The sequence below is a fragment of the Centroberyx gerrardi genome, chromosome 21 (genome assembly GCF_048128805.1).
Source record: "Centroberyx gerrardi isolate f3 chromosome 21, fCenGer3.hap1.cur.20231027, whole genome shotgun sequence".
NCBI lineage: Eukaryota > Metazoa > Chordata > Actinopteri > Beryciformes > Berycidae > Centroberyx > Centroberyx gerrardi.
In genome coordinates this window covers 14883739-14905100 of record NC_136017.1, presented here as the reverse complement: position 1 = coordinate 14905100, position 21362 = coordinate 14883739, and the positions used below count along the sequence as shown (strand labels likewise).

At 43.9% G+C, this 21362-nt stretch overlaps 1 protein-coding gene across 2 annotated transcripts in view; it reads left to right on the top strand.

Annotated features, from left to right (window-relative positions):
• The window catches only part of nbeal1 (neurobeachin-like 1), a 57029-nt gene extending 40799 nt beyond the window's left edge, over positions 1-16230 (top strand). Inside the window, exons 33-55 of one of the 2 annotated variants that reach the window (XM_078291138.1) lie at positions 820-977; positions 1533-1657; positions 1822-1948; positions 2128-2276; positions 2476-2609; positions 2854-2955; positions 3609-3704; positions 3814-3938; positions 4083-4223; positions 4467-4597; positions 4961-5070; positions 5908-6025; positions 6943-7040; positions 7221-7337; positions 7575-7664; positions 7794-7903; positions 8127-8299; positions 8481-8575; positions 9555-9671; positions 10701-10862; positions 11341-11489; positions 12129-12264; positions 13384-16230. In XM_078291138.1, coding sequence (XP_078147264.1) covers positions 820-977; positions 1533-1657; positions 1822-1948; positions 2128-2276; positions 2476-2609; positions 2854-2955; positions 3609-3704; positions 3814-3938; positions 4083-4223; positions 4467-4597; positions 4961-5070; positions 5908-6025; positions 6943-7040; positions 7221-7337; positions 7575-7664; positions 7794-7903; positions 8127-8299; positions 8481-8575; positions 9555-9671; positions 10701-10862; positions 11341-11489; positions 12129-12264; positions 13384-13500 — 2880 coding nt within the window. In that variant the 3' untranslated portion in view covers positions 13501-16230. Of the gene's footprint in view, positions 1-819; positions 978-1532; positions 1658-1821; positions 1949-2127; positions 2277-2475; positions 2610-2853; positions 2956-3608; positions 3705-3813; positions 3939-4082; positions 4224-4466; positions 4598-4960; positions 5071-5907; positions 6026-6942; positions 7041-7220; positions 7338-7574; positions 7665-7793; positions 7904-8126; positions 8300-8480; positions 8576-9554; positions 9672-10700; positions 10863-11340; positions 11490-12128; positions 12427-13383 lie in introns of those variants that run through there. The other variant, XM_078291137.1, reaches the window with a different exon arrangement.
• Positions 16231-21362: the final 5132 nt, after the last annotated feature.

Here is a 21362-nt window from a genome sequence, read left to right as displayed (position 1 = left end):
CATCAGCATAGCCTCCACTTCTGCCCCATGCATAGCACCATTACCATAGTGAATGCCTGGTACAGACTAGGTTTTGACTGATATGGGTTTTTCAAGGCTGATACAGATACTTTTGGATTGAAGGTGCTGCTGTCAGATATTTTCTGCTGATATTCAATTTATTTAAATTTGGCAATTTCCATGCCAAAAAATCCCCCAAAAATGACAGGGATTCAGTATTTCGCTCAACATTTTATTCTTGGAAAAGCCCACGAAACCGCATTTAGACCGCGGGACACTAAAACTCTCAATTGAAACCCATAATAATAATAAAACATATTCATACATATTGTGTGGAATCTGATCAAAATGTTGCATTAGAATCAATTCAGGCTAAGGTTTTCCCAGAGAGTATTGATCAATTCCACGATAAATATGTAATCAAACTGTCATATCAGAGGTGGACAACACTGACTGGACCATATCTGACTTTTCTTTTTTTTTTTGAAGAAAAGTGCGCAATATCAGTCCAATACATCAGCAAACCCATATATCAGTTTAACCCTAGTATACACTTTAAACAAAGTTGTTTTTGTCAAAAGCTACTGAACTGAACTACGGAAGATATCTGCAACAAAAGGCCATATTTCGCTATGTTTCCAATGACACCAAGAGACTGAGAGTAGACTCTGGTCTGCTTTTTTTTTTCCAAACACACTTTATGATGACATTAGTTATACCTAGAAAACTCTCAGATTCTTCCTCCTGTCAGGACACACACACATAAAACAGACATGTAACACCCACACTCAGACTGAATCCCCCATCTCCCTCCCTCAGGAGCAGTTTGTGGAGCCCTTCTCCCGACGAGGGCGTCAGGAGAACCTGCGCTACAACAGCATGCTGAAGCAGCAGCACAGCCAGAACAGCGCCACCATCAGGCAGTGGAAGGCAGCGCGCCGGGGCCTGGTGTGTGAGAGAGGACCCTGGGCCGACAGGTACTGACATCACCATACTGTAGCTTACACACTTAATGGTTGCAAATCTGCTCAGGATAGGATTCTGCAATCCTCCCCTTCTCTGCCCTGTATATCCTGCACTCTCTACTGTATACCATCTAATACAACAAATAATCTTAGATTTCCAACTCAACAGGGGTTGGGACTTCATCTCCACTTTGGTTGTCGTTTTACTAATAAAAGATGAAACTTAAATGATCCGCTTTGGGAAATTGGGTCATTGCAGCAGCAAATAGGATACAGCTAAGGAAACTGGATATAAATAAGAATAGAGCAAATGTAGGGCATTTAAACATAACACAACCATCAATTACAACACTAGAAGGTATTAAATAGAAATATCTGAATCAAAAATATATGAATTACAGCATGTATGCAGGCTGAGACAAAGAAAAAATTATGAAAGATATGTACCATATGAAAACAGGCATGCAGACATTCGTTGTAAGAAACTATTCATCTTATCAAATATATCAAGCACTAATGATATGTTGCAGCAATATTACATGTGCGTATTGTAATCGTTTCTAACAGGCAGCAGGACGAGATGCACTGGAGGGTGTCCAGCGCTGAGAACTACTCCCGCATGAGGCTGAAGCTGGTCCGTAACTACAGCTACGACCCGCACCGAGAGGCCAGCGCTCTGCGAGACAACCTGGGTAAGACGACTGTGAAAAATGGATATTAATCATTCAAAATGATTCTTGGCAGGTAAATGTATTTTTGTTTGCCAGCCCTTGGCAGGTGAGCCAGAAAGTAAATTTCGGACACTGGGTACCTCCTTTGTTTGTTAATCCTCCCCGGTCCCTCCTGCCTCGCTCAGGTGTCCATCAGCAGCGTGTGAACCCGGAGTCTCTGCTGCTGGAGGCCGTGAAGCAGGTGAAAGTCAGCGACCTGGAGGATGACATCCTGGAGCTGCCAGAGGATGACCCTGCTGCTACCAACAACCAGTCAGTCACCACATACAGAAAACACATAACACTGTACCACATAATACCACAACCAGTCACTACAGCATATTACACAGTTAGATAACATCAACCGCATAATACTATGTAATACCACAAAATCAAGGATTATTGAGCCGTTTTGTAACAGCATGCCATTCCCTCTCTGTCTGTGTGTCCAGGGCCGAGGCGGAGGAGGCAGGCCAGAAGGAGAAGCTGGTGCTGTGGGAGGACTGTGAACTGGTGACGGTGGTGGACGTGGTGCCCGGCCGCCTGGAGCTCACCACCCAGCACATCTACTTCTACGACAGCAGCCAGGAGAAAGAGGAGGGTGAGGAGGCGGGGAGGGAGAGAGAGATATGAGAGATGTGATGTTAGAAAAAGGTTTAAAGACATAGAATAAGAGAAGACGTAACGTAAATTCCTAGAGAAAACGTTCTCCTGTAAATACACCACAGGAGCAAGTGAGGTCACATCATAGTGCTTTTTCCCCATATTAACCTCTCTGTGTGTCTACCTGTGTCTTTAAGGAGTGGGCCACGACTTCAAATGGCCCCTGTCTCAGATCCGAGAGATCCACCTGCGGCGATATAACCTGCGTCGCTCGGCTCTGGAGATCTTCCTCATCGACCAGACCAACTACTTCCTCAACTTCAAGAAGGAGGTGAGCCGGGACTCTACAGCCCAGGACGCATATTCACTAGTGTAGCCCTGGAACAAACTGTAGGCGTATGAAAACATAGTAGTTTTCCACCTGTCTCCTGACCCGTACTTAGTGTCCTGAGACTTAATAGTAGTAGATACCCAATAGAAGCTCTTGAACACCAATGCAATGTGATTGTATAGTAAGGGTTAGGTTAAATTGAACCCCTTCTGCTGATGATGACACTGTGTTTTGTTATTGACAGGTGAGGAACAAGGTGTACAGCCGCATGTTGCTGCTGCGCTCGCTCAGCCTGTATGGAACCCGCTCGCCTCAGGAGCTCCTCAAGGCCTCCGGACTCACACAGGTCAGGACTCTGAACAAGGATAGGAAACAGTAGTTAGTTGCCGCTCAACAAAGAACAGATAGGATTTGGATTTTCCACTTTGAACTTTTATAGATGTCCAGGTATTGAGAAGTAAAGTGTTTCACCCTGACTGACCTGAATTTGACTGTTGAAAGCCACAGCACTGTGGTAAAAATGGTTGTATATAGGCATGTCAAATAATCAGAGTGCATTTGAAAAAAGTGGATATTTGATTTGACATTTTGAATTTCAGTTGGGGGAAACTTCTTCAATCTGTGTTGGCATTTTAGTGAACCAAAACATGTTTTGTTAGTGTCCCAAATTTAAACCAGTGAATCACTGGTAGCCACATGCTCTCTTGTTAGTGTTCAGCCAACAGCACCTATTTGTTTAAATGAGGAATGCAAACAATGATAGCAAGATATTTTAGGGAAGCTGAAGGAGAAGTGGAGCTGAACATTTCCCCAAGTTGTGACAAGTTGCTGTAGTCAAATGACAAACTAAAATTCAATGTCCCTTTTGTTACCAAGAGACAGATAGATAGATGTGACGTCTGATGTATACTGCTGCTGGTTACGAGTCATGCCTGATTGTATCTGGTTACATTTTGGGGTTTGAATGAGTTTCCTTTTGCCACCTCTCCTTTATCACAGAAATGGGTGAACCGGGAGATTTCCAACTTTGACTACTTGATCCAGCTCAACACCATCGCAGGCAGAACCTACAACGACCTGGCCCAGTATCCAGTGGTGCGTTCCTCATGTAGAAACACATTAGTGTATAACCATGGAATATTACTGACTTTTTGCCCAGGTAATTGAGTTAACTTGCTGTGTGTGTGTGTGTTTGTGTTACCAGTTCCCCTGGATTCTAGCGGACTACACCTCCGAGGAGCTGGACCTGTCTGATCCTCGGGTATTCAGGGATTTGTCCAAGCCAGTGGCTGTACTTAATGAACGCAATGCCAAGGCTGTTAGAGAGAAGTATGTTTCATCCATCCAGGCTTCTGTAACTCTCATATTCTCCAAATTATCATCACAAATTCCTACACAATAAATCTATAGGAATTTGCCTCATTCAGCCAGTCTAGGGCTGCCCCAAGTTGACTTTGTGAGTGTGTCCATCAGGTATGAAAGTTTCGAGGACCCAACCGGCACCATCGACAGGTTCCACTACGGCACCCACTACTCCAACGCAGCCGGGGTAATGCACTACCTGATCAGAGTGGAGCCCTTCACCTCGCTGCACATCCAGCTGCAGAGTGGACGGTAAGGAGTCTGTCTGCCTCACTATTCAGCTTTCTTTCTCCCAGTCTTTCTTGTTGTGCAATGATCCAGAGATCTGCCCATTTTCCTCCCTAGCTCCTTCCTTCTTCCCTTCCTTCTTTCCTCCCTGCCTCCCTTCCCTCCATTCCTTTATCCTTAGCGTTCAGTAGTTACATCTATGCTTCAGCACTTCAGTATGCTAGATGAAAGCTCTCTGCTGACCAGTGCCATCCACCCTTGTCTCAGGTTCGACTGCGCCGACCGCCAGTTCCACTCCATCCCAGCCACATGGCAGGCCCTCATGGACAACCCCAACGACGTCAAGGAGCTCATCCCCGAGTTCTTCTACTTCCCAGAGTTCCTGGAGAACCAAAACGGTACGGCCTGAGGTTGCGTTGACCGGAGCTTGGACTTTGTAGTCTCTTGATTAGATATGAAGTTTTATTTATGACCTGAGTGGCTATAATATTCACTCCTGTCAGATATATTGACAAACAGGGATAACTTGGCACTGTAGAGCATAATGCCCTAGCCTTCTTTATCTTATTCCTAGTATTTGACATGATATTTGGAGAGAAGAGAGTGAGTGACATAATCCAAATAGTCTTTTGTCACAAATCAGCTATGAATTAATTTTCTATTCTCTTTTTCTGTTCTCCATGTCCCTCTTTCTCTCTGACTCTCTACCTTTCCTTTTGGTTCCTCTGTTTCCTTATCCCTCTCCCTCGCTGTCCCCCCAGGCTTCGATCTGGGTCGTCTGCAGATCTCCAAGGAAAGGGTCAACGATGTCGTCCTGCCCAAATGGGCCAAGTCCCCTGAGGACTTCATCTACAAGCACCGCAAAGCCCTGGTGAGATCTACTTCTACTATTGGTACATCGTGACATTTTCATTTTCAGTCTGTCATTGTTCTTCAAAGAGCACTTGTCACATTGTTGTGATTAAGTCTCTGAATTTGCCCTGGAGTCAAACAAGAAATGTCTTGTTAGTATTCCTAGCTTGCAGCTAAGCTTATTATTTCAGTGGGAAATGCTAACAAGGTGTTGTGGTGAGTAGCTTAAAGATAAATGTAAAAAAAAAGGTTCCCCATAACGTGCCTTGTGAAGAACAATAAAGACATTTTTAAAACAGATATTCCTTTAAAGGCAAAGTCACTGTTTCTGTGAATTGTTACAGTATATGCCATAATTTTGTGATATTCAGTGCATGCCAGGAGTTATTTTTATGGTGTTGTAATTTACTTTATTGGTGAACCCATATACATATACATATATATATATATATATATATATATATATATATATATATATATATATATATATACTAATTCATGAACATTGAGACTTTAATGGTTGATAAAGCCTGTATCTTCTAAGATGCCTCTGACTATGGTGAGTGTCTGGTGATTGTGCGACTACAAAGATCTCTATGCAGCTCTGCTTCCACAAAGCCACCCAGTGGAATAGAATATCTGTTTCAATGAGATCAACCACATTCCTGGGCTGCAATGATAGGAGTCATTTGATGTATTGTGTGTGTATGTGTGTGTGTGCGCGCACAAAGTAACTATCTGTCTGTGTAGGGTATTGTTTATTGTGTGTGTTTTTTGGAATGACAGATTTATGACCCCTGTGTGTGTGTGTGTGTGTGTGTGTGTGTGTGTGTGTGTGTGTGTGTCTTTGTAACAGGAGTCGGAGTATGTGTCGGCCCACCTGCACGAGTGGATAGATCTGATCTTCGGTTACAAGCAGAGGGGCCCTGCAGCAGTGGAGGCCCTCAATGTCTTCTACTACTGCACCTACGAAGGTACAGCATCCTGCAAAGCTGTTATTCTAACATTAATAACATACCATAACATTTGGAGTCAGTAGTCTGAACTATTAACATTAACTCTACAACTCATCCATCTACACATCAGTCACCAATTGCTGATGGTTTTATTCCTGTCCATCTCCCTGCAAGTCGTCTCTGTACAAATGAAATGCTTTTACACGCTGCTTTGTGAAGTAGTGCTTCACAGAACAGCAGAGGAAATGAATATAGATTTTAAAACAAGGGAGAACAAACACAGATTTTAAATTGTGATGTCAGAGATTGAATGTGTTTGCATCAAGCCTCATCAATCATTTAGTCATTAGTAAAATCAGACTGACCTTGTCCATTATGGTGTGGTCTCTCACTGTTCAAATACAAGATATATTGTATTTGTTAAAGCAAAAACAAAACAGATACCTTCCTTAAACAGTTACCCCACCTTGCTCCAGGCATTCAACACACTTGTGACTATTGTTAACAAAAAAAAACACACATTAAAAGTTAGTTATATATCAGTATATACATATCGAATTGGTGTTATTTCTCTAAGGACATTATAATAACAGTTCTGTGTAAAAAAAGACAATTACCTAGATTTTGAAGCATATACTATTTTCTGTGGGATACTGTACATTGCATTGTATCCAAAGGGGAAAGAGTTCTGGGTTGGTCTGAACAACAAAACAAAACAGTATTTAGACTTTCATTTCATTCCAAAATGTCCCCTTTTTTCTTTATGCCTGCATACCGAGGAAAGGCCAGTGTCCCAAAACATTTGAAAATGAACATTATATCTGAATTTCAAAAAAGAATCAAAGAGTACAAAAGTTTTGCAACACAGTAAGCCAAAACACTGCTTTTGTACATTGTAAGTGTATTATCTTGAAGACTGGTTTGGTGTGTTGTAGGGGCGGTGGACCTGGATGCCATCACTGATGAAAAGGAGCGCAAGGCCGTGGAGGGCATGATCAGCAACTTTGGCCAGACACCCTGCCAGTTACTCAAGGTACAAACACACCAGACACATGAACCTATATCGCTTAAAAAAACACTTGTCAAACAATAGAATAAAGCTGATTTCAAATGTAGCAGTTGTTTCCTATGAAGACTTCAGATGGTGAATTATTTCTTTAGTTATGTTGATTAATCAGATTTGGTCATTTTGTGTGTGTGTGTGTGTGTGTAGGAGCCCCACCCCATGCGTCTGTCTCAGGAGGAGGTGGAGAGGAGGAAGGCTCGACTGGACTCCTGTCCTCTCAGCATCTTCGAGCACCTCAGCGAGCTCAAGTCCTTCTTCGTCGAGGTTCAACCTTCTTCTCTCTGCCGCTCATTCACTCACTCAAAGCCAATCAAGCTTTATTTACAGCGTGTCCCAATGAGTGACTGTTGATAACTGAAAATGACCAATTTTCCTGTCATTTGGTGCTTGTCGGGTGATAAGTGTGGACCTTATATCATTTTTGGATTGAATTTACTCACTACATAATTCTAATGATAAAATGCTTATGATAGAATTTTTCTTCCCCCCTCTGTGTTGCAGGGCATCAGTGACAACGTGCCGCTGGTGAAGGTCGTGGTGCCCAAGAACCAGTCCCACTCCTTCATCACCCAGGGCAGCCCCGACACCATGGTGAGTGAATGAATGAAGCTGATTCTACAATGCTAACGCTTACAATAATGATGATAATAATAGTTAGAGATGAATGAATGAGCTGTAGGCGATAGTAGGTGACGGTGTCTGTGGTGTCTGTGTCTCCAGGTGACGGTGAGTCAGAACTGCCTGTTAGGGACCCACGGGTGGCTGCCTTACGACAAGAACATCTCCAACTACTTCACCTTCATCAAGGACCCCACCGTGGCCAACCCCAAGTGAGAGCACTGCACACACAGCACACATGCAAACATAATACATTTATATGAGCTCTATGGTCCACATAGTAAACACTACACTTCCTACACTTCTTGACTAAGTGAAAGGTAAAGATTAACATTTTCTTCCAATCTCTTCCACCTCCCCATTTGCTCTCTTCTTCTCTTCGTCCCTCTTTACCTTCTCCATCTCCTCCCCCACATCTCCCCCCCTCGTGTCCAGGACCCAGCGGTTCCTGTCGGGACCCTTCTCCCCCGGCGTGGAGGTGACGGCGGGGCTGTTTGTGGTGTCCCACGATGGCAAGTTGCTCTTCAGCGGCGGCCACTGGGACAACAGCCTGCGGGTCACCTCCCTGGTCAAGGGCAAGACCGTGGGGCAGCACATCCGACACATGGGTACACACACCTCACACACACCCTACACACACCCCTGGAAGATTTTCCCCTACTGTTAGAAACGTGTAAAGACAGTGAAAAGTCAGCATCTAGAGCTCAGGAGTCAACTTTCCCTGAATAAGTAAAGATTAATAAACGCGGACAGCTTCTGAAATCAATACTTCGTTCATCTCTCCTCCAGACATTGTGACCTGCCTGTCGACGGACCACTGTGGCATCCACCTGATCTCCGGCTCCAGAGACACAACCTGCATGGTGTGGCAGGTTCTGCAGCAGGTCAGGACAGCTGCAGCACTGCTTCATATACCAAGAAAGAGGCACAGCTTCTTCAGAAAGCATGCTTGATATATGCAATCAAAAGCATGTGTACAACCACTGAGCTTGCATGATTTGAACAGGCTTTCATGCTTTATTCAAGGTCCTGAAAAAGTCTTGAGTGTCTTAAATTGGATTATTGTATATGTATGTTATTTACCAGGTCTCTCTTGTGAATGAGACCCCGTGTCTCAATGAGATTACCTGTCTAAATAAAGGTTTATTAATAATAATAATAATGTAAATTCAAGGCTGCAAAAGTATTTCAGTATCATTAAATACATTCTTTAAATCTTAGATACAGTTTTAGTGGTTTTGAAGTTTCCTAGGGAGAATCAGCCCAATCATGTGGGTCAATACTATTTTTTTTTTTTTCATGTTAATTTCATTGGCAAAATTGGTCTTATATTTCATTCTAACTGGAATTTAAAAGGTCTTAAAAAGTCTTCATTTATTAACTTGATGAAACTTGCAGACCTCTGGTTTGAAAAATTTAGACATTTAAACATAAATATTGGAAGGATGCTATGTATTCATTTTTGGAAAAAAAAAGTTACATGATGATGATTACTCACTAATTAAAAAAGCCTCAGATGATTACATCCCTTAAAATGTCACTCTGTTAATATTTTGAAAGTAAAGTGCTGAAGGCAGTTAACAGAAAGTTTTACTTTCATGCAGTAATCAATTTGTTGTCACTGTTTTTTCAAATGATAGATGTTTCATATTGGAATATGAGATATACCTGTATATCTCTAAGTATTTTTCACTCAACTAATTCAATGGTCAGTAAACTATGTGGTGTTTTTTGCTGTACCTCTCTGTCTCCTCCCACCTCTCTCTATACGCTTTTACAATCACTGCTTAACTCGATGGTCGGATCTAATGTTCAGGCATCCTGTTGCATTGTGGTCAGTTTGCTGTTTCCTCTGTCGTGCAGGGTGGGGCTCCCGTGGGCCTCTGTCCCAAACCAGTTCAGGTCTTGTACGGACACAAAGATGAGGTGGTCAGCGTCAGCATCAGCACAGAGCTGGACATGGCCGTGTCCGGATCACGGGTGAGACACACGACACACACCGTCCTGCTCTGCCTCGGGGTTTTCCACCAGTCCTTTTTCTTTTCACTGTATTTTATCTCATTCCTCTTCATTGATCCAAATTAGTCTCTGAAGTATACGTTTTAGCTTTGAGTGGGAGAGCTGGAGAGTGTGGTGCTCGGGATCGGTTTCATACTGTAGATGGAATAGTGGGTGTGATATTGATAAGCTATTCAAATCACTTGCTGAGTCAATGAGCTGGAAAATAGGGTTTAGACTGAAGGCTGTGAATGTGTGATTCTGGGTCTTTGGAGGCTGTGGCGAGGCACAGAGGGCTCTGTTAGGTTTTTGTCATAATGTTTGATGTCTTGACCCTTTTCAATGACTGTTATTATTCTGGATGTGAAGTGACACAATGATCTTGCGATTTAACTGCAGCTGGTGTTTTTGGCACCCTGAAATAGCTGGTACAATGCACACAAAGGATTGCAGCTCTCATCTGTCCATGTGATACTGCTGGAAAAAAAATTTCAGTTACTGCCGACCTGCCAAGTCTGCACCATGAGCTCATATTTATTTGTGATTTCATAACCAGACCAATAAGAATATGTTCCTGTTTCTTTTATGGAGCTGAATGTACAACTCAGTTTTTAGCAAAAGAAGCACGCAGGAGTGCTTTGCATTCAAGTTTGATATTATTTGATTAAATAAGTTGGAGGCATAAATCACTGGACTGGGAAATGAACTCAGTTTAGAGGTAAATGAATTATTGATTTATTTCGGTCAGTAATGAAATAAGTTTAGTGTAAGTTTGGACAGGAAGGACAGGAACCAGCCAGGCAATACTTTTGTAATTTCCTTTGTCTCAAATTGGGTTTGCGGATGTTTGCTCCTGTGTTTCCCAATCTATAAAACTAGAGACTAGGACTGTTGGTTAGTGGAGGCTCTGTTACAAAGGGATTTGGACTTTTTGTTAGCAAATAGGTGTTTGTTGGCAAGTAGGTGTTGTGCGTGTGTTCGTTAATGTGCCCCCCACCCCCTGTGCTCCAGGACGGGACGGTGATCATCCACACGGTGCGGCGGGGGCAGTACATGCGCTGCCTGCGGCCGCCGTGCGACAGCTCGCTGCCGCTGTCCATCCTCCACCTGGCCGTGTCCTGGGAGGGCCACCTGCTGGTCCACACCTGCCTGGAGGGCAAGGCAACGCTCAAGGTACACACACACATGCGCACACAAACACACAGATGAGGGTTCGACCAATGAGTTTTTGAACACTGATGACTGACATTATTGGATTAAAGCTACTGATATATTGTGTTTTCAATATCTTTGAATTTGACCATTTTCATGCTAACATTATAAGTACTATAAGTAGTATTGTACATCTACAATACAGATATTTTTCTTTGACTACCAGGAATTTCTGATACTGATAGTTCACACCCTTTTTCCGTGGGTTGTCAAAAGCATTCTGGGAAATGTAGGGAATCACTAACTGAAGTAGAAGTAGATGAGGCAGGTTGAGGGAAAGTGGGGACACCAAAAAAGTAAATTACAACACTTCATCACAAAATAAGTCTGTAATGTATTGAACATCACAGACTGATGATATATAACATTTTGAGGGCATCAGAGGGTGGATTTTTTCTAAACTTTCAGTTCATGAACCAGTTGTTTTTCCTCTCCCCAGGATAAAAACGCCCTCCACCTTTACTCGGTGAACGGGAAGCACCTGTGCAGCGAGCCTCTGAAGGAGCAGGTGACAGATATGTGCGTCTCTGGGGAGTATGTGGTCATCGGCAGCGAGCAGGGCTACCTGTCCATTCGAGACCTCTACAGGTAAACTCTATCCCTGTTTAGTCAACTTAGAATTAGAAAGAGCAGATTAGAAAGAGCAGATTTATTATTAGATGGGCAACCATTTTTAAAATGTTATTATTAAAATGTTGTCCTGCCTTGACAGGCAGGACAACAATGAACAATGAACAATGAACTTCAATGAATGAAGTGAATGAAGTCGCTAATCGCCAATATTTTGAGGCGATGCCAGAAAATAACAGGGATTCAGTGTTTCTGCCAGAATTTTCTTCTTGTCAGGGTGGAAAAGCCTCTGAAACAGCATTCAGACCATCATGGGACACTAAAACTCTCCACTGAAACCTAGGATAATAATAATAGTGATTAAAATGATTATAATATACTCAGTATATTCATGAATACTTGTGTGGAATCCCACCAGAATGTTTAATCTATTCAGGTTAAGCTCTTCTCAGATAGACATCCAGTGTATTATTGATTAATATAATAAATATGTAATCAAACAAACTGCATCATATCGTTATATTGGAGGTGGACAACACCAACTGACTCATATCTGATGTTTTTAAGTAAAGGCTAATATCAGCAAACATATCAGTCTACCCCCAGTGTGTGTGTGTGCCTACTGTACATTAACCCCTCCTTTCCTTCTCCCTCCAGCCTGTCTCTGTGCGCGGCGCCCATGGCCATGCGGGTGCCGGTGCGCTGCGTCTCGGTCACCAAGGAGCAGAGCCACGCGCTGGTGGGCCTGCAGGACGGCAAGCTGATCATCGTGGGCGTGGGCAAGCCGGCGGAGGTAAAGAGCTCGCTGAGGAACTACATCGCTCAGAGCCTGGAGGGATCGCCGCTCATGGCCTCCCCCCTGCTGGCCCCGCTCCGCGTCCGCTCGCCCGCCCGCCTGCTGCACCAGCGCGACCAGCTGGTGTTCAGCCCCACCCCCGGCTCCCAGAAACCCTAGCAGCTCTAAGCCTAGCTCCTCCCCACCTCCCTGCTGTAGATCTGTAGATGCTGGAGCTACACACACACACGCTCACAGATAGATGTACACGCACATAAACGCCTGTGTTGCACGCTTGGCCTAGATGTCCCGGAAGACCTTCTTACCCACAATCACCTCTCTTTCTCAGGGATGGTTGTTGCCCGCTGTCAATCATTTGTCCCTAGCCTCATCCTTCCCGTACCGAACCGACACAAACACACACACACACACACCTACCTGAGACATTCCTTTAGCGCCCTCCTGAGTCGACACTGTGGCCCCTAGAGACATGACTGTGATATGAAAACAACAAACTTGTGCTTACCTCGTTCTGTTCCTGGGAATCTTTGGCATCTGTACCGTATCTGACCATTGACTTGGGATGATCTCCATCCCATGCTGTTTACCTGAAGTGTCATTATTTTACGTGTTTGAGTCTGCCCTACCAACTATAACAAATATGCTGTGAAACAAACTTACCACTGATTAACGCTTCCGCAATCTCAAGCCATATTAACTATAGTAGCTACGATCTAATACTGCAAACGAATACACTCGCGCCAAGATAGTTAACACTGAATATTTTGATACTGTAGATAGTAGGTAGGTGAAATACAAGCATGTGTGTAGGAGGATGAGACAGGCGGTCCCCCTCTGAATAGTTTGAATCATTGATCTGAATCATCGCACCTCTCCGCTTCTCACCTTTTCTGTTCAAATTGACTCAAATTTGATTTTGAATTGCCTCACCAGTCAATCAAGCTCCAATGAACTAACAAATCACTCATGAATCATATCCCTCCTCCTTTTTTTTCCCCCCCTCCTTCTTTTATTTTCCTTTGACTTCACGCTTTTCTCTCTCCTCTCCTTCCCCCTCCCCCTCGACCTCACTTCCTCCTCCTCTTCCTCTTCCTCCTCTTCCTCCACTCTTCTCAGATGCGCTCGGGCCAGATCACGCGGAAGCTGTGGGGCTCCAGTAAGCGGCTGACGCAGATCTCCTCGGGGGAGACGGAGTACAACACCCACCACAACCAGAACTGTCCCAACCCCTAAAACCCCGAACCCCCTCCACACATCCCCCCCCACATTCCTCTCACCCGGCTGCACGAGCGCTCCTCAAATCCCCCCCGCCAATCACCCCGTCCTTCCCCCAATCAGGTCGCCTCATTTTGATCGACTGTTCTTAGGACCCATCCTCCCGCGCCTTCCCACAGTTTTGAAGGTGGATGGCGGGGTGGACGGTGGTTTTCGGGGGGGCGAGAGCACGGAGTATCAGAAAGACTGCATGTCCGCGTGTTTGTTTTTGCTTGTGTGTGTATGTGTGTGTGTGTGGTTTCGGTGTGCGCCTGTGTGCGCAGCAGGTTAGGATTTGACCGTCCGGCGCAGGCGCCGCGGTTCAGATCCTCAAGCAGCTTCCGCACACGGCCCCATCGCCATCGCCACCGCCACACCGCTGCCCGCCACTCCTCAACACTGCTGCCCTCTTCATCCCCCAATATCATCATCATCATTATATCACACTACATGGTCAGTGTATTGTTTCTCAGCCCGGAGCCCCTATGCAGAGACACGAGCCTCTGTGTGTTGCCGACCTGCTCGTGTGTGTGTGTATGTGTGTGTGTTGCCGTGCTCTATCTCTGTGTCCAGTTCTGTTTTCAAGTGGCCTTTCTGTCCCCTCTTAGTTTGCCTTGGATGCAGACAGTCGGGCCTGAGCTTTGTAGGCCGAAGTTTATGTTTTTTATGGTTGCCTCAAAGCTGCCACACAGCACAGCAGCCTTATGCAGTAGGACGGCCCCATCTCCCACTACACCTGTGTGTCTTTTATATACGTATGTTTGCGATTTTTCATTTGTTATGTTTTATCGTGGGTTTTCTTTGTTGTCGTTTTTGTTTCGACAAATGTATGCATGCGCCCGGCAACTCGGCGTCTGTCGTTTTCCGCATGGCATTTTTGATCCATTTTGAGATTAAGTAGCAAAACGTACCGACGCAGTTTTTTTTTTTGGTCTGTGAATTTACACCCGACTTGCTTTTGGAGACTAAGGGCGTGTCATTTAAAGCATATCGTTTTTTTTAATTCTCACTACAAGCAAAACACTACGCCCTCACACACTACAAGCCGATCACAGCAGTACAGACAAAGGTCGGACCGTAGGACGGCGGCCGCTCATCGACGTCGCATAACACTCGGCTCTCCTGCGCCTCATCGAATGTTTTTAAGTTACTTGAATCCATGTTTATTTATCGCGCAACTTGACCACAGATATCCAGTAGGGCATATTTTCTCTTCTCTCTCTCTCGTGTTGCAACTCCTGTGACTGTTCAGGCCGCCCGCGGAAGAAGGAGAGAGGAGATCATCCTCAAGGGCTTCACGAGATGTCAGTGTTAACAGCAATACAGCTCCTTCCTCCGGCGCCGGTCGACGCTTCCAACCCTTCTATCTCCAGTCTTCCTATAGCTTTTTGGACAGGGACAGTAGACGTGACCCAACCCGCCATGGGAGACGCCCCCCGCCTCCCCCTCCAACTCCCCCACCCCCCAGCTGCCTTCAGCTCCCATCATTGCCTCGAGCCTTTCATCCTTTTTTTTTTATATATATATCTCACTCTCCTCCTTCCCGCTCATTTTGAAGTGAGTTTTTCCTTCATGCAGTAACAGTAATGGAGCATCAAGCGCGTTTGCATGCCTTGGGAAGTGCTTGGGAAATGTGTGTTTGAATGCGATTTCTTCACTCTCCAACTCTGTAATACCAGAATGACGCAAATGCCACAGTATGAAGCTCCTGTGGATAAGATTTTGTGTGATTCATATTTTTGCACCGTACCTGTGTGTGTGTGTGTGTGTGTGTGTGTGTGTGTGTGTGTGTGTGTGTGTGTGTGTGACTGTGTGTATGTGTGACTGTGTGTATGTGTGTGGACATGCGGATGTTTGCATGTGTTTATTTTTTTATGCCAAATTTCTCGATTTCATCATAGATGTCGATATGGTGTCTCCGATTCAATGTACCATGGCGGCCCCCTGATTGTTTTCTCGGCTCAGTCGTGGGTTTGGCATTGAACACAGGGTTCGCTCAAAACGGTTCTCGTTTGTTTCTCGTCGATTTATTTAACATGTGTGACATAAATGTACTACATGGTTCAGCGCGAAGACCAAGTCGTGTCCTTCTTTAAGAGGTTTTTACACTTTGTTTCGGCGGGCATGTATGTCTCAAAAACATACATCTTTAATCGTTTTCTGTGAAAGGTTTCATTCAATGTTTTTCCAATGGAGTGATTTTTTTTTTTTCTTTTCTCGTTTTGTTCGTCCGTGTTTGTCGTTCAGACAAGAGACCACTGTCAGAGGAGTTTTTAAACCGACTTCCGCGACTGCAACAAATGGAGTGCCTTTTTTATCCCAGTGTGGTATCACCGTAGAACTAGGTTGTTCTCATTACTGAAGCTTATTATCCCCCCGACCTTAAATCAAAGCAGCATTCCAGAAGATAACAAACATCACAGTTTCAACGGGAACCAAGAATATAGGACTTCTAAGCGAAATCTGAATCAATGAAAAAGTACTATTTTGTGTCTTAGCTACATTCTCTGTGACTGTCACCAAATGGATGTGTGTATATCTGTGATTATTTATGAATACAGTATATAATGTACAGCATGATTTTTATTTCAATGTATTTGAAATGTACTTTTGCACTTTCCAGGTACTAAATTGTAACAAATTGTTTTAACTTGTCTCCCTGATCTGTACAAACTGCTTTGTATACACAAGTGGAAAATGATCATTAAAGTCTTGTCTAAATTTAAATGGCTTGAAGGGATTTGTGGTTTTTCTGAGGTCTTGTAATGTAAACAAGCTGTACTAATAATATGAATGAAGACGGACTGATGTGGTTGAGGTTGTGGTAATAATTGCTGTTTTTTCCAGGTGATATTCAGATGCACAGGTATGAAACAGAAGGTGTAACATGCCAAGATTTTTATTCAAGGAGATACAAGCAGTCTAAAAGAAGAGTGTAGCTCAGCTGTAGATCTGAAAAGGTGTATCTATGCTGTTATTATTTCTATGCCCATGATTGAGACTCGAATGAATCAGGAAAGCCATTCTGTTTCTCCGTCTCTGTGTTTCGTAGTGGTGTTCATGCAGCCAGTGGGTAGGAGCAGATGGACGCTCTTTGCAGCTCACAGTCCGCCGCCGTCCACCAGCTCTCATCTAAAGGGGACAGACAGTCAAGGTTGTGGTGAAACTGAAAAGTGGGAGACATTTCATCTGTTTTTTTGTAAGCTATTTCTCAGTAGTAAATGGACATTTTGACAGACTGTTAAGGTATTCCCAGACTTAACGTTGCAAGAGACAAGAGAGCGTCTATATGTCAGCTTGTAGGCTTGTTTTGTTCCTGACACTGAGACACTCATGTCTACCTTCAATGGTCAACTCATGGACCGCTCGAAGCAATGTCCGAATTTTGTCAAGGCCATTTACATCTACTTTTCCTCACTTATGCCCTTATAGTTCTCTAAAAATGTTGTATGACACTTATTTGCCCCAGGTTCACAATTCCTTCGCCTCAAATTGCCTGAGGTTTCCCCTCAGATCTTCAGACTCTGCTCTGAGGGGCCGAACCTTCAGGTTGGGAACTGCTGTTGTAGATGCAAGACGATATTCTGGGAGTTGTATGCATTGTCAGAGTGATATGAACCACAATCTGAAAAGCAGTAAATGTATCCAGCAAGGATAGGCCTATACTGGAGCTGTGGTAACTGTTTAGGGGACACAAGAGGTAGCTTGTACCCACTCTTGGCAAGTCACTACAATGAAACAAGGAATGGAGGATTTAAAGATTTCCAAAAAAATAACAAAACATTAAGGTTTCCTTTAATGCCACGGGGCAAAAATGTCCAATATGCGACAGTTATTTGATCAGTGTGCCAGTTCGTTTGGTTCTTCCTATCTAAGCCTGTCTGATCTATAACCCTTACAATATTATCATGCAGTAGGAGCCAAAGGTGTCATTTCGCAACACGTGTCTCTCCAACTGTACATTTATGTAACTAACTAATGGCCACGACTATATGAAGCAATATAGACATCATAGGAATATTTATCACCCCTGCTGAAGTGTAATGAATAGATGCTGCTGTTAAAGAGACAGCCGATCTGCATCACCTTTCTGTAACCTGGCTTTAAAGGGGGAATCATAACAGTGGAAGGTTAGATTTGACTTTCCCTTGTTAATTTTGAGCCTATGCTGACATCATTTTATAGCTCTTCAGCCATAAATCAGACATGAGTGTGTGAGTCCAGGCCTTACCTATCTTGAACATCTCCAGACAGACCGGTTTGTCAGTGTGAATGTTGGGGTGACCCGGCATCCAGTCGCTGTACCCCCACTCCGACCCATCTACCCACGCTGCCTGCTGTTTCTGAGGGATGCAACACACACACATACACTTATTTAAGCATGCGGGTACATTATGTGCACAACTACGCCCACGCAATCTCTCATATTCTCCTGTAATCGGCGGTATAGAGTCCTCGGCTCCGTGGCTCTTTATAGTAATATTATCATAGATTGAAAAACAGTCATTATTTCACAAGAAAGTATTTTTGAAAGACTAGAGACATAATAATATAGTTCAATGTTAGAAATATGATTTATCATTCTGTGACCGCTACCCTCCCAAAAAAAACCTTAACCCCAAATTGAGAGCCTCTGGTTCAGCCTTGTTGTATCCACAGTGATCATTTTGTGCACCTTGTGAACTGAATTACCCTCATATTGCTCACCTCCTGACATTAATAATCACATTTGATGCCATTATAGAAACATATAGAACCTTTTTAAATAATGACACAGTTCAAAGGGTACCGAGGTAAGCACAGCACAGTCTGTCCTGCTGATAACTTATCTGATCACAGTCTCCTTGGCCTCCAATAAGTACTGAGATAGTTTCCCAAAAGATCTTCAGCCTAAATTCATCTTTACTCCTTTCACTTACGACAGAATAAAGATGAACTTAGACTCAAGATGCTTTTGGGAATCCCTGCTGTGGGGATACGGGGTGTTGAGGGTAAAAGGATTGACTACTTTGTTAACATAAACATAACAGTGATAACAGTTTCCTTTCCTGCTATGTTCCTTGATTTAAATCTTTTTTTTCTCTTGTTTCTTTCCAAAATGCTGTATGTCCATTTTGCTTGAGAATTATTACCTGATATTCATTCATTGCTCAACATTTTGTTTTAATGCAGAAGTAAATGGCTGAATGTATCTAATTTTTTCAATGGGTTGTTATTAAATTGATCAGTTTTACTTGCCAGCCAATAATTTTGCTGAGTTGTTATTCAAATAGTATTTATCTCAGTTTGTAATGAATTCTTTTCATATTTGTGTTTCCTTATGTCCTTTGTCATGTAAAATACTGTGGGACATAATTTCAGGACAAAAAAAAAACTTTGATCTCCCTTCTCTTCCAAAATGTGGGTGATGGACGGGCGGAGCGAGCAACTTGCCTTGACCACGCCTCCCAGCCAGGTCAGCACAGGGCTGGTCGTGCCGCCCTTGGTCACCATGGAAACCAGGCGGGAATGCAGATCACCATTGGTTACCGATGCAAGGTCAGCATTTGGGGCGAGGGCTCTGCAGGTGGACTGGAGACACACAGACACACACATAAAAGGTTTAGTTTGTAGTTTTTCAGCCATTGAAAAAAAGCAGACCATGTGATACTAAAAGTAGTGTGAATCTGTTAAGCAGGGTGAAAGTTTCATTAGGGAGCATGGCCTTTCCTATCTATTCAATGATGGGTATTTGTGTCTAACCTGTGCGTCCTGGAAGGCCAGTGGAGTGGGATTGAACTGGTAGCAGTTTCCATTGATGATCTCCCCTTCACACACCACAGTCTCTGTTTGGAGCCTGGAGGTGGAGAGTTTGGTTCCCTGCCTGAATCCATCAGGAATAGAGATCATGGGTTCAGTTCCCTGTCTAAAACCATCTGGGATACGAAGAAAGGGTTCGGTTCCCTGCCTAAAACCCTCTGGGATGGAGATCATGGGTTCGGTTCCCTGTCTAAAACCATCTGGGATACGAAGAAAGGGTTCGGTTCCCTGTCTGAAACCCTCTGGGATACGAAGAAGGGGTTCGGTTCCCTGTCTAAAACCATCTGGGATACGAAGAAGGGGTTCGGTTCCCTGTCTAAAACCCTCTGGGATGGAGATCATGGGTTCGGTTCCCTGTCTAAAACCCTCTGGGATGGAGATCATGGGTTCGGTTCCCTGTTTAAAACCATCTGGGATACGAAGAAAGGGTTCAGTTCCCTGTCTAAAACCATCTGGGATACGAAGAAAGGGTTCGGTTCCCTGTCTGAAACCCTCTGGGATACGAAGAAAGGGTTCGGTTCCCTGTCTGAAACCCTCTGGGATGGAGATCATGGGTTCGGTTCCCTGTCTAAAACCATCTGGGAGAGCCGGAGCAGATGGTTCCTCCACTCTGACCCAACCACCACCAATCCTCTGGGCTGGAACATCAACAGGAGCTGGGGAACAGAGGGCCTTTAGGTTAGTCAGTATATTATTACTATTATTGTTTATTCAGTAATAAAAGAAAGAGTCAAAATATATGTATGGGCTGGTTTCACAGACATGGATTGAGCTCAGTCCTAGGCACTAAAAAGTTCAAAAGACATCTCCAGGGTAGTGGAGCTTAAAATGTGTTTGAGTTGTAATTGTAAGATAAATAGAAAATTGGCAATGCTAATGAGTTAATAGCTCAAGCATTCTTGTTGGATTTCAACAAATTGACCATTTAACTTTTTCTCTCCCTCACCCTGATTTGTCAGCCAGTGTCTCCTCTCCATCTCTCCGAATCCTTTCCCCAGAGGACGGAGCAGGGCTGGGAAAAATAAAACAGGAGATGGAGAATGAGTCAGGGAGTTGTGGAAGAGGGAAAGCACAAGAGAACTTTTATGTTTTGTAAAAGCAGAAAAGTGGAAATCCTTTCTGCACAGAATAACGGGTGGAATTCCTATCTAACATTCCCGACCTGGCAACAGCAAACCAAAACATGGAGGTAGAAATGAGTTACAGTTTACCCACCTGCCCTCCGGTCCATCTCACTGATGTGTTCCTTCACCAGGCCGGTGTTGAGGTCGACCAGGAAGCGCCTGGAGGGCTCGGTGCCCTGGCGAAAGCCATCGGGGATAAATCTATGGACGGCGGAGGGTTCGGTGCCCTGCTGAAAGCCATTGGGGAGTCGGTGGGTTGAGGGTTCGGTACCCTGTCTGAACCCAGAAGGGAGAGCTCTTGTTTTGTCCAAACCTCTGGCTGGTCCGAGGGGAACAGCTTGGAGGCCTGTGAGGGTTAATACTATTACAATTAGAATGTATTTCCAGGGTAAAAAGACTTATTCGATGGCAGGGGGAAACACAGATGCTCATGTACAGGCGGAAAGGGAGGCATAGTGAAAGTTTATGAATGCACACACACAGCAACCTTGGACTTCCAAGGGATCAAGCCATAAACTTTTCCAGTTCACAGATAGATGTTTCTTCAATCATTAACTATTGTGCCAGAAAAATATGTACAGCTTTTCTTTACCAGTGTAATAAATCAATAAAGGTCAAAGACTAATTTCTCTATACACGCGTTCTTTGAGGCCATCAATTACTGTATTACAATATTGTTTGCTAGAGTCATTCTCCACATTTTTGCTGCCAAGACAACAACATTCAACAACAACATGCAAAGGCAAACTGATGATGTGAAAATGTCAGCAAGTAGTTTCCACAGAAATGACTCAGCCCAAAACTTGCCTCAACTTGGTGGGACAGGTTTTGATGAGTCTACTGAAATTAACTTTAGTGGAGTAAAAGTTTGTTTGACATTGATTTCCTCTATATCTGAGCTAAATCTCAAGGTATGCC